A 12,178-nucleotide genomic window follows, 5' to 3' on the forward strand; every position below is an offset into this window, starting at 1 on the left:
TGAGTAACCTTTGCCTTCTGCAATTCCTCTGAGTCTCAGTGTGCTTTTCTCTCTCCTTCTAATTGTAGAAATTCTACTCAGCCAGCCCTCCCGTGGCTCTGGGTGATAGACATTTTGTCTTTTAGTTGTAGTTTTGAAATTGTTGTGCAAGGCAGCAGTTTAGGTATTAACCTACACCGCCATCTTGGGTTCCTGATGGATTTTCTTTTGAAGATAACTTTCTTCTTTTCCTTGGCTGCTTTGAGATTTTTTTTTTTCATTAACTCTTTACAATTTTAATACAATGTGCCTTGGAGAGGGCCTCTTTGGACTGAGGTAACTAGGTGCTCTGTTTGCTTATTGGATTTGAGGATCTAGTTCTCCATAGGTGTGGGAAGTTCTTATCCATTGTTTTTTAAATAGGCTCTCTGTTCCTTATCCCTCTGTTCTTCTTCTGGTATGCCTATTATTCTTATACTAGAGGCCCAGTCCATGAATTCATGCACCAGTGAGGGTCCCTTGGCCTGTCCTGTGGGATCGGGCTGAAACCAGCTTTCTAAAATCCCCTGAGGGGTCCCGGATTCTGAGAGGGTGCAGGCCAGGCCAAGGGACCCCACTGGTACATGATTAGGCCTGGGGTGGGATGTGGGAGGTTGGCCAGCTGGGGAGGGACTACGGGAGGGCTCCAGGGCGTGTCTGGCCCATCTCACTCAGTCCCGATCAGCCAGACCCTAACAGTAAGCTCACCTACTGGTTGGAGTGTCTTCTCCCTGGTGGTCAGTGCACGTCATAGCAACTGGTTGACCAGTTGACTATCTGCTCACTGGTGGTCAGTGCATGTCATAGTGAGTGGTTGAGCAGCCTTAGCGTATTATTAGCATATTATGCTTTAATTGGTTGAATGGATGACCGATACTTAGCATATCTGGTTTTATTATGTAGGATTGCTTTTTCTTTTTTTCTTCATTTTTTAAAAAATTAAGGTATTATATGTGTACATATCTTACCATTGGTCGGTGTCTCTTGGCCCCCCTGCCCCTCCCATTCCCGTTCATGCCCTCACCCCCCAGAGTTTTGTGTTCATTGGTTATGCTTATATGCATACATATAAGTCCTTCGGCTGATCTCTTATCTCCCCCCATATCTCCCTAACCTTCCCTCTGTAATTTGACAGTCTGTTTGTTGCTTGATGTCTCTGTATCTATCTTTTTGTTTATCAGTTTATAATGTTCTTTATTATCCATAAATGAGTGAGATCATGTGGTGTTTTTGTTTCATTGACTGGCTTATTTCATTCAGCATAATGTTCTCCAATTCCATAGGATTGCTTTTTCTGATGGAGATAGATAGTTCTTATAGAGCTCTTTCATTTTTCTTAATGCTTGGGTCTCTCTTTTCCCCCCTATGCATCATTTCTAGATTCCTATAGAGATATCACTAATTCTTTTCTCCATCTGGTCAGTTCTGTTTCCTATATTTAGTAGTTTACTCCTGATCTCCTTAATTGCATGCTTCATTTCCAGGATTTCTGATTGGTTCTTTTTAATATTTTAGACTCTTTGGTGCAATACTCATTTTTTTTCATTAATTTGTTTTTTGAGTGTATTAGATTGCCTGTCTGTATTTTCTCACATCTTGTTGAGTATTTTCAGACCTGCAATCTTGAATTCTCTGTCATTTATATATTTCCATGTGTTTCAGCTTGCTTTATGGAGATTTTTTTTTCTTTCTGGGCTTCCTTATTTCCATGATTATTCATGGTATTTGCTGGTCCCGTTTGTTTAGGTATCTATGTATTATGTTGGCCCTTCTCTAGCATCTTTCTTTGAACAGGTCCTTCTACTCTTTTCTAGTAGGTGGTGCTGAGTCACAGATTTTTAGCTCTGTGATGTCCCAGAGCTGCCCTCCATAGCTCCGATCCGACATTACAGCTGTGCTGCTTGGGGGTGGGCTTTGTTTTACCCTCATTGTAATGGTGACCCCCAGACCTCTATGGTGTGCTCCCCGCCCCAAACTCCAAATGGGATCAATCTCTGGAGCAAACAGGGACTCTGCTGCAGTATCTCTCAGTTTACACATAATGTGCTCCTTGACCTGACACCAAGGGCAATGGGAGGTGAGTTATTGGAGTCCAAGGGGTGATGGGCCTCTGTGTCTCCACCTTTGCCTGGAACACTAGCCATCCAACAGCAGACAGTCACGACAGAACCCTGGCTCTGTTTTCTTACCCCAGCCTCTCAGCTGGCTCAGTTGCTGTTCGCACCACTTGCCCTGCTGTAGAGCCCATCGAGACTCTCTGTTCTTCCTGGCCCATGGAAATACCTACTTCCTCCTCTCTCTGGGGCTGAGCAAGCAGCCAGCTCCCAGCTGCAGGGCTGCATCTGTGGCTGTGTGAGCTCTCCTCCGTTCTTGCCTTCCCATTTACTCCTGGTTGCCCACCTTTAGATGCTTCAATGTATGGGTCTCTCAGGCATGCTTCTATATTGAGCATGGGATCCTTTGTTGAATTATAGTTGATAAACTTGTTAAAATTTCAGGGGAGATTCCAAGGGGATCTCACTTGTTGCCATTCCTCTAACACCACTCTCCCAGACATGCTTTTTAAACTCCTCCTTTTTTCTTTGTAATTCAACCACAACAATGCAGCTGTCAGGGTAAGGCACTGGTGGTGAAAAGCAAAATGCCATGCTTTTAAATTAAAATGAAAATACTATGTTGTATTATACACACTGTCCCAAGCACTTAAAGTTGTAACATTTATTAATTTTTTAAGCACAAGGGAGTGTTTTCCATCAGATGATGATGATGAGGAGACAGCCGCAGCTTCTAGTAAAACTGAGGTCTTTGAACAGAAGATCAAGAGACCTGTTAAGGTTGGTATGCCTTCTGCAGTTTCTGTTAGTCTGGAAGTTCGGGTCACTCAGCATGTGTAGACCATCTCTGCTCTCAGCTTCTCCTTTTCTTGGTCATCTTTTGCTGGTCATTATTTCCTCACTAGGGACCCAGTGCATGAATTTGTGCACCTTGAAAGGATTGTGGGCCACGAGGCTGTGGTGGGCACAGGGGCAAGTCTCGGCCCATTCTCTGTGCCCCTGCCCTGCCCCTACTGCTGTGACCCCGAGTGCCCTGTCTGCCAGCAGCCCTGCTCCACCGCAGCCCTCCCATGCACTGACGGCGTCGGTCCCTCTTGCACCAGCAGTGGGTATGAGCAACTGCTGCTGCTCTGATTGCCCCTCAGGAGCAGGGGAAGGTGGAGAAGCCTTCAGGGATGATTGGGGCCAGCACCCGCTGCTCACACCCATTGACAGCGCTGAGCTATTGGGGTCACTGCTGGGCGCCAGTAGCGGATATAAGTGGCAGCTCCGGTGCCAGTATCAGGTTCTGGCAGCAGGTCAAGTGCCTAGTGAGACTGTGGTGCATGGGAGCAAAGAATTTTCAGTAACCACCAGAGGCTCGCCCTGATGACAATCACTGGCACCCTGCCTTGGTCCGGCACCTCTACTCACCTGCTCCACTATTCTGCTGCCGCTGATGCCCACCATGTTTCATGCTCTTGTCACCTGTTGTCGATGCCCTCCATGTTCTGCATGCTCCTCCTGGTGGTCAGCGCACGTCATAGCAACCACTTCAGTTGTGTGGTTATTCCCCAATTTGGTCTATTTGCAATTATGCATTAACTAATATGCATATTAGTTAATACATACATACATACATATATATACATATATACATACATATATATATACATACATATGTATGTATGTATGTATTAACTTGTTTGCCAAAGATCAGGGAAATGGAATAACAAGTTCAGATTAGCTTACTCTTCTACTTACTAGTTAGCACAAAGGACAGATTTGGTCAGAAATATAGTAGAGAACTTCTATTAAGTGGGCTTACTGACTCATGAGTCTATCTTCAGAGAAATTTTTAAAATGTTAAGTTTGTTGAGGTATAATTTAATTTACAGTTCTTTGAGTTTTGACAAATGTATACAGTCTTATAACTGTCAGCACAGTCAAGATAGAGAATGTGTCCATGACTCTTAAGAGTTACCTCTATGGTTTTGTCTTTGTCCTCACTACCTAGCCCCAGCTCAGCCCCAGGCAATCACTCCTCTGTTTTCCTTCCCGACAGCTTTGCCTTTCCCAGAATGTCTTATACAGTGGATAATCTAGAATGCAGGCTTGTGAGTCTGGTTTTCACTCAGCATAGTGCTTCTGAGAGTCATCCATGCTGATGCCTGTGTTAGTAGTTTGTTCTTTTTGTTTTAAACAGTACAGGAGATATTGTGGGATCAGCTTCAGATCACTGCAATAAGGTACATATTGCAAGAAAGCAAGTTACATGAATTTTTGGCTTCCCAATGTATATAAAAGTTATGTTTACACCATACTTTAGTTAAGTGTTCAATAGCATTGTGTGTTAAAAAAAAACAACCACCCCAAAACAACCAATGTATATACCTCAATTTAAAATTGCTAACCATTATCTGAGCCCATTGGAAAAAAGGCCATTAGATTTGCTCAACTGAGGGTTGCCATAAATTTTCAATTTTTAATAAGATTATATATATATAATATATATATATATATATATATATTTATCAATAAAAAAAATATTTTTTTATTGATTTTTTTACAGAGAGGAAGAGAGAGGGATAGAGAGTTAGAAACATCAATGAGAGAGAATCATCGATCAGCTGCCTCTTACACACCCCCTACTGGGGATGTGCCCGCAACCAAAGTACATGCCCTTGACTGGAATAGAACCCAGGACCTTTCAGTCCGCAGGCCAACGTTCTATCCACTGAGCCTAACTGGTTTTGGCAATATATTTCATTGACTTTAAAGAGAAAGGGAGAGGGAGAGAGAGACAGAAACATCAATGATGAGAGAGAAACATTAATTGACTGCCTCCTGCATGCCCCACACTGGGGATTGAGCCCACAACCTGACATGCGCCCTTGCCCAAAATCGAACCCAGAGCCCTTCTAGCCACTGAGCCAAACCAGCTAGGATTAAAAAATATATATTTTAATTGATTTTTAGAGAGAGGAAGGTAGAGGGAGAGAGAAAAACATTGATGTGAGAGCGGAACATTGATTGGCTGCCTTCTGCATACTCCCATCCCCTGGGGATTGAGCCTGAAACCTGGGCATGTATTCCAACTTGGAACTGAATCAGCAACCCTTCCGTGCATGGGATGAAACATAACCATCTGAGCCCCACCATCCAGGGTCAAATTTTCAATTTGTAAAAAATTCAGTATCACTTTGGCTAGAGTGATTTGGTTGGAGCATTATCCCTTGCGCCAATAGGTACTGAATTTGATTGTGGTTCAGGGCACATATTCACGTTGTGGATTTGATATCCAGTTAGGATGATTACAGGAAGCCACCAACTGGTGTTTCTCTCTCACATTGATATTTCTCTCCATCTCTCTCTTTCTCTCCCCTCTTCTCTTAAAACAAGTCAGAAAAATTAAAAATACACACAACACAATATCTTCAAAGCACAATAAAGCTAGGTGTGCCAGTATTCCATTGCCTGGATGTATCTTAGTGTGTTTGCCCATGAGTTAGTTGATGGACATCTGGGTGGTTTCTAATTTTGGCCTATTATGGATAAAATTTCCTCTAAATATTTGTACATAAATTTTTTGAATGTGTAAATGTGCTGTTATTTCTGATGAGTAGAGACACTTAGGAATGGGTTTTCTGGGACATCTGATGCTTGTTTATTTTGTAAAAAACTGCCAAGCTAGTTTCCAAATGACTACACTATTTTACATTCTCACCAGCAATGTATCAGCATTTCAGTTGCCCCATATTCTTGTTTTAGAAATACATTTTTGTTGATTTCAGAGAGGAAGGGAGAGACAGAGACAGATAGAAACATCAATAATGTGAGAGAATCATTGATCAGTTGCGTCTTGCCTGACTCTCACTGGGAATCGAGACCACAACCTAGGCCCTCCACCAGAAATGAACCCAGGACCCTTCATTCCGCAAGAAGAGACTATTTGCTAAGCCAAATCGGCTAGGACTTAGTTGCCCCATATTCTTGACAACACTTGGTATTCTCAGCCTTTTTGTTTGTTTTAGCTATTTTAATAAGTAAGCAGTGTCATCTCATGATTTTTGCATTTTCTGCAGGGAGCTTTTATACTAGTAGTTTCTAGGTCTATCAGTTTCAAACTAAGGAACCTCTTGGGAAAATCATAGAATCATCTTGGGGTCTCAATGTCTACATCTTTATAAAGAGCATTGTAGAAATATTAATCCCATAAGTTGTAATGAAGTTTAATGAAAACAACATATAAAACACTTAGCAAGTATTTATAGAACATGGCATGGAATTAAGCAGTGTGAGCTCTAATAATTGACTAATATTATTATTATATATCTCTATATAAAAGCCTAAGTGACTATCCAACTGTCTGATTGATAGTTATGATATACAGTGACCACGAGGGGGCTGATGCTCTAACCGGTAACTATTGTATGATGTGCACCTACCACCAGGGGGCAGACACTCAACACAGGAGCTGCTGAGCTGCAGTGACTTGGCAGCTGCGGTTCTTGGGTGACACACCCGGGACCAGAGAGGAGAGAGCCTGATTCCGATTCCGGGGTGCATCATCTGAGAACTGCCCTCTTGCAATCCAGGACCCTTCAGGTGATGTCGGAGAGCCAATTTTGGCCTGATCCCTGCAGACCAGGCCAAGGGGCCCCGCCAGCGCAAGAATCTGTGCACCAGTCCTCTTGTGTATAGATAAATGCAAATGTAATGCCAGCTAGCCAGTGCAGCGTGTCATAGCATTCATCTAAGTGAAGATGTGCAAGGTAGTGGGCTTTTGAAATGGGGTTTTGAAGAATTGGAGATGTGCCCTGTGAAGACATCAGGAAAGGGCCTTTCCACAGAGGTGCACGCTATATGGTGGTGATGGGGCATGGGACGGGGACACGACCGGGGCACCCCCCTGACTATCCCAGCAGGACCTTTTAGCTGTTACATTGTCAAGAAGCAGTGTAATGAATGAGAACTTGGCCTACCTCTCTGAGTGGTTGCTTTTGTCATTCTAGATCATGCTCTGAGTTTAATTTTCCTTTGTTCTTATCTCCGATACTGAAATGGGTTTCATAAATATAGTATTAACAGTTAAATCTTGAAATAACCCTTAATAATGTGTCCATAGGTATTACTCATTCTCTTGGCTTTTTTCCCCCTAGGGTATTTATAGAGCCTGTAAACTCAATGTTTTGGCCGATCTTCCCTTGGAAAAAGATTAAAAAGAGAAGTCTAGCCCTAGCTGGTTTGGCTCAGTGGATAAAGCATCAGCCTGTGGACTGAAGGGTCCCAGGTTCAATTCCAATCAAGGGCACGTGCTTGGGTTGCAGGCTTGATCCCCAGTGCGGGGTATGCAGGAGACAGCCCATCAATGACTCTCTCTCATCATTGATGTTTCTATCTCTCTTGCCTTCTCCCTTCTCTTACATCAATAAAAGTGTGTGTGTGTGTGTGTGTGTGTGTGTGTGTGTGTTTTAATATATTTTATTGATATTTTACAGAGAGAAAGAGAGAGGGATAAAGAGTTAGAAACATCGATGAGAGATAATCATCGATCAGCTGCCTCCTGCACACCCCCTACTGGGGATGTGCCAGCAACCAAGGTACATGCCCTTGACCGGAATCAAACCCGGGACCTTTCAGTCCGCAGGCTGACACTCTATCCACTGAGCCAAACTGGTTTCAGCTGTGTGTGTTTTTAAAAGCACAGAAGCAGTCTTTGCAACAGAAAAGCAAGGTCCTGTTTGGCCTCATTCTTTCTCTTCTCTCTCTCTTTTCTTAGTCCATCTAGCTAAAGTTTTGTCAATTTTGTGGTCTTTTCAAATAACCAACTTTTTGTTTCATTGATTTTCTCTATTGTTTTTCTAGTCTATCTCTCCCCGAATATTTTTTATTTTCTTCCTTCTGCTTTCTGTAGGTTTACTTTGTTCTTCTTTTTTCTAGTTCTTTAAATTGCAAAGTTAGGCTATTGATTTGATATTTTATTTTTTAATGTGTTTATAGCTATACATGTCCCCTTTAACACTGCTTTCACTGTGTTCCATAAGTTTTTGTATGTTATGTTTTCTTTTAATTCATTTCTAAGTATTTTCTTATAATTAAAAAAAATCCTCATCTAAGAATATTAATTTTAGAAAAGAGAGAGGGAGGGATGGAGGGAGGAAGAGGAAGGGAGGGAGGGAGGGAAGGAGAGAGAGAGAGAGAGAGAGAGAGAGAGAGAGAGAGAGAGAGAGATCAATGTGTGAGAGAAACATTGATTTGTTGCCTCTTGTATGCATTCCAACCAGGGATCAAACCTACAACCTAGATATGTATGTACCTTGACTTGGAATTGAATCCACAACCTTTTGGTGTATGGGATGACACTCTGTTTAGTCTAACCAATTAAGCCATCTGGCTGAGGCCTTGAGATTTTTAAAAAATACATTTATTTATGTATTTATTTATACAGCTCTATTGAGGTTTAATGCACATGCTGTAAAGTGCATTCTGTTAAAGTGTGCAGTTCACTGGTTCTCGTATATTCACAATTACATAAAATCATTACCACAGTAAATTTTTTGTGGTCAGTCCTCACCTAAGGATATTTTCCCATTGATTTTTAGAGAGAGTGGAAGGGAGGGGGAGAGACCGAGAGAGAAAAACATCTATGTCAAACAGACACATTGATTGGCTGCTTCCTGTACATTCCCTGACCAGGGCCAGGGATTGAGCTTGCAACTGAGGTATGTGCCCTTGACCAGAATCGAACCCAGGCCCCTCAGTTCACAGGCCAGTGCTCTATCCACTGAACTAAACCGGCGAGGGCATGATTTTTTTTTAAATATACTTATTTTTAAAATATATATATATATTATATATTTTATTGATTTTTTACAGAGAGGAAGGACGAGGGATAGAGAGCTAGAAACGTCGATGAGAGAGTAACATCGATCAGCTGCCTCTTCCACTCCCCCTACTGGAAGATCTGCCTGCAGCCAGGTACATGCCCTTGTCCAGAATCGAACCTGGGACCCTTCAGTCCGCAGGCCGATGCTCTATCCATTGAGCCAAACCGGTTTCAGTTGACTTTTTTTTTTTTTTAACCATGGTTATTTAAGAGTGTATTTGTTTAATCTCCACCTTTGTGACTTTTCCAACTTTTGTTCTGCTCTTGATTTTTAGTTCCATGCCATTGTGGTAGAAAAGATAGTTGTATGATTTCAGTCTTTAGTCTATTAAGACTTGTTTTGTGCCCTACATTTGGTTTAGCCCATAGAATGTCCCATGTACACCTGAGAAAATGTGTATTCTGCTGTTATTGGGCAGAGTGTTCTGAATATGTCTGTTAGCTCAATTTGTCCACAGTGTTGTTTCAAGTCCTCTTGTATGCATCCCAAAGATTAATTTTTATTAATCTTCTGCCTGGTTGTCCTGTTCCTTATTGAAAGTGGGATATGACATGGCAGATTATAACTTTACTACATCCATGAGCGACACACTTAAGTGGAGCACCAAAGCCCCACTTAAGCAAGTCCTGCTCCATAGGGGTGTCTCCTGCACAGCAGCTCTTCTGTTATAGTCACTCCTGACTAGCAGCCATAGCTGAGTTTCCATCAGCTTGACCCAACTGTTTTCTCCACCCTGGTGATTCTCTAAGACTTTTCCTCATCCAATTTGCAGCCCACCCACACTGTCGGTAGCTGATTTTCCATGTCAGTGGCCTGTCCTGCCTCAGGCTTCAGACTTTGCTAAAATCTGCAAAGCTAGAGTCAAACCTATCAATTAAAGGCACAAGACCCTGCACTAGCACCGGCTTGCCTTGCTGCACAGCTGGGCCTTGCCTGGGCACTTCCTAGCCCAATGCAAGTAGCAGCCATTTGCAGCTCTCTCTGTAACTCTTGCCAGGTGGCCCCAAGCAGTGGCTGACTTTACACCTCCTGGAAGGCCCCAGAGCCAGTGCACCCAGTGGACATCATATAATCAGACCATACCAGATTATAACTACATATCCATAAGCTACACATTCAAGGTATGGAATTAATGGGCAGCAAAGCCCCACTGAAACAAGTCCTGCTCCATTGGAGTGTCTACTGCACGGCAGCTCTCCCACTGTAATCGCAGCTGGTCCTCACATTCAATTGGCCTGGAGTCCAGTTCCTCCCAGTGATGCCAAAGTAATAAAGTCTTAACTATAACAAGCCAGTGCACACATCCTACACAGGGTACACCTAGAGTGCCCAGCTCAGGTGACTGGGGAGGATGAGCCACGGGGTTCTATAGGACACCCACTACACAGGGTCTCTTGACCAGTTCCAGGAGACAGAGCATATCTATCTATACACAGGAAAGCAGCCAAAATGTGAGGACAAATGGCACAAATGAAAGAGCAGAAGAAATCTCCAGAAAAAGAACTGAATTAAATGGAAGTAAACAAACTACTAGATATAGAGTTCAAAATAATGGTTATACAGAAACTCAAGGATCTTAATAAGAGCTTCAAGAGAGTTAGAATATCAAAGACATAAAAAGTGAAAAGCAGTTAGTTACCCACAAGGGAGAACCCATATGACTGTTAGCTGATTATTCAACAGAAACTTTGCAGGCCACAAGGAATGGCAAGACATATTCAAAGTGATGCTGCCCTAACCAGTTTGGCTCAGTGGATGGAGCGTTGACCTGCAGACTGAAGGGTCCCAGGTTTGAGTCTAGTCAAGGGCATGTACCTTGGTTGCGGGTACATCCCCAGTAGGAGATGTGCAGGAGGCAGCTGATTGATATTTCTCTCTCATCGATGTTTCTAACTCTCTATCCTTCTCCCTTCCTCTCTGTAAAAAGATAATCATCAATAAGATATATTTAAAAAACAAAACAAAAAACAAAATGATGAAAAGCGAGGACCTACAACCAAGATTACTCTACCCAGCAAAGCTATCATTTAGAATGAAAGGTCAGATAAAGAGCTTCACAGACAAGAAAAAGCTAAAGGAGTTCATACCACCAAACCAGTATTATAAGAGATGTTTAAGGGTCTTATTTAAGAAGAAGAAGAAATATGAACAATAAGATGGCAGTAAATATTATTTACCAACAATTGAATTCAAAAAATAAATGAACAAGGAATGTAAAGAAAATAAACCAATGAATAAAATAGAACCAGAGGCATGGAAACATGGAACAGACTACTGAATCTCAGAGGGAAGAGATTAATCAAAGAAGGTATATGTGTATATGCATTTCCCATGGACACAGACAATAGGATGGTGAAGGCCTAGGGCAGGGCAGGAACCGGGTGGAAGAGGACAGCGGGGAGAAAAAAGTTGAGTACATCTGTAATAAAGGTAAAAAGAAAGTGGGGTGTGGAAGTCTGCTATATTATAGATCTGTCTCCTACTGTCTTCAATTTGTCAATGCTTGCTTCATATACTTAGAAGTTCTAATATTGATGTGTTTATATTTATAATTTTTATATATTCTTGGTGAGTGGACCCTATTTTCATTATATAATGTCCTTCTTTGACTTTGGTAACAGTTTTTTGGCTTAAGGACTATTTTGTCTGATATTATTATTAGTCATCCTTGCTCACTTCTATTATTTGCATAGAATGTCATTGTCCATCCTTTCATCTTCAACTTATGAGTGTCCTTAGATCTAGAGTGAGTCTCTTTATAGGTAGTACTAGTGGCCCAGTGCACAAATTCATGCACCTTGAAAGAAACCGTGGGCTGAGAGGCTGTGGTGGGCAGAGGGGTGGGTCTCGGCCCATCCTGCTCGGCCCCTCCTGCTGTGGCCCCTGGCCCCCTGTCTGCTGGCAGCTCTGCTTGCACATGCTGACGGCATGGAGCACTTGGGACCAGTCCCAGCAGCAGGTGCAAGTGGGGCAGGTGCCATCAGTGGCTGCAAGCAGTGGCTACCGCCTGAATGCCCCTCAAGAGTAGGGAGAGGTGGAGAAGTCCTCAGGGGCAATTGGAGCCTGCACCAGCATGGGCAGTGGGTGCGAACAGTGGCTCCAGCACCAGCAGCAGGTGTGAGTGCTGGGTGGGACCCCGGTGCATGGGAGCAAGGAATTTTCAGTATCCACCAGAGGCTTGCCCTGATGACAGTGACTGGCACCCCACCTTGGTCTAGCATCCCTGCTCACCTGCTC

General features: G+C 42.8%; 1 protein-coding gene across 2 annotated transcripts in view; it reads left to right on the top strand.

Annotated features, from left to right (window-relative positions):
- Nucleotides 1-12,178, top strand: part of NPHP1 (nephrocystin 1) — a 70,722-nt gene that overhangs the window by 50,640 nt on the left and 7,904 nt on the right. For both annotated transcript variants that reach the window (XM_036454036.2, XM_036454034.2), the window contains exon 16: nt 2,753-2,852. In XM_036454036.2, coding sequence (XP_036309929.1) covers nt 2,753-2,852 — 100 coding nt within the window. The remainder of the gene's footprint in view (nt 1-2,752; nt 2,853-12,178) is intronic.

The sequence above is a fragment of the Pipistrellus kuhlii genome, unplaced genomic scaffold (genome assembly GCF_014108245.1).
Source record: "Pipistrellus kuhlii isolate mPipKuh1 unplaced genomic scaffold, mPipKuh1.p scaffold_m20_p_27, whole genome shotgun sequence".
NCBI classification, from domain to species: domain Eukaryota; kingdom Metazoa; phylum Chordata; class Mammalia; order Chiroptera; family Vespertilionidae; genus Pipistrellus; species Pipistrellus kuhlii.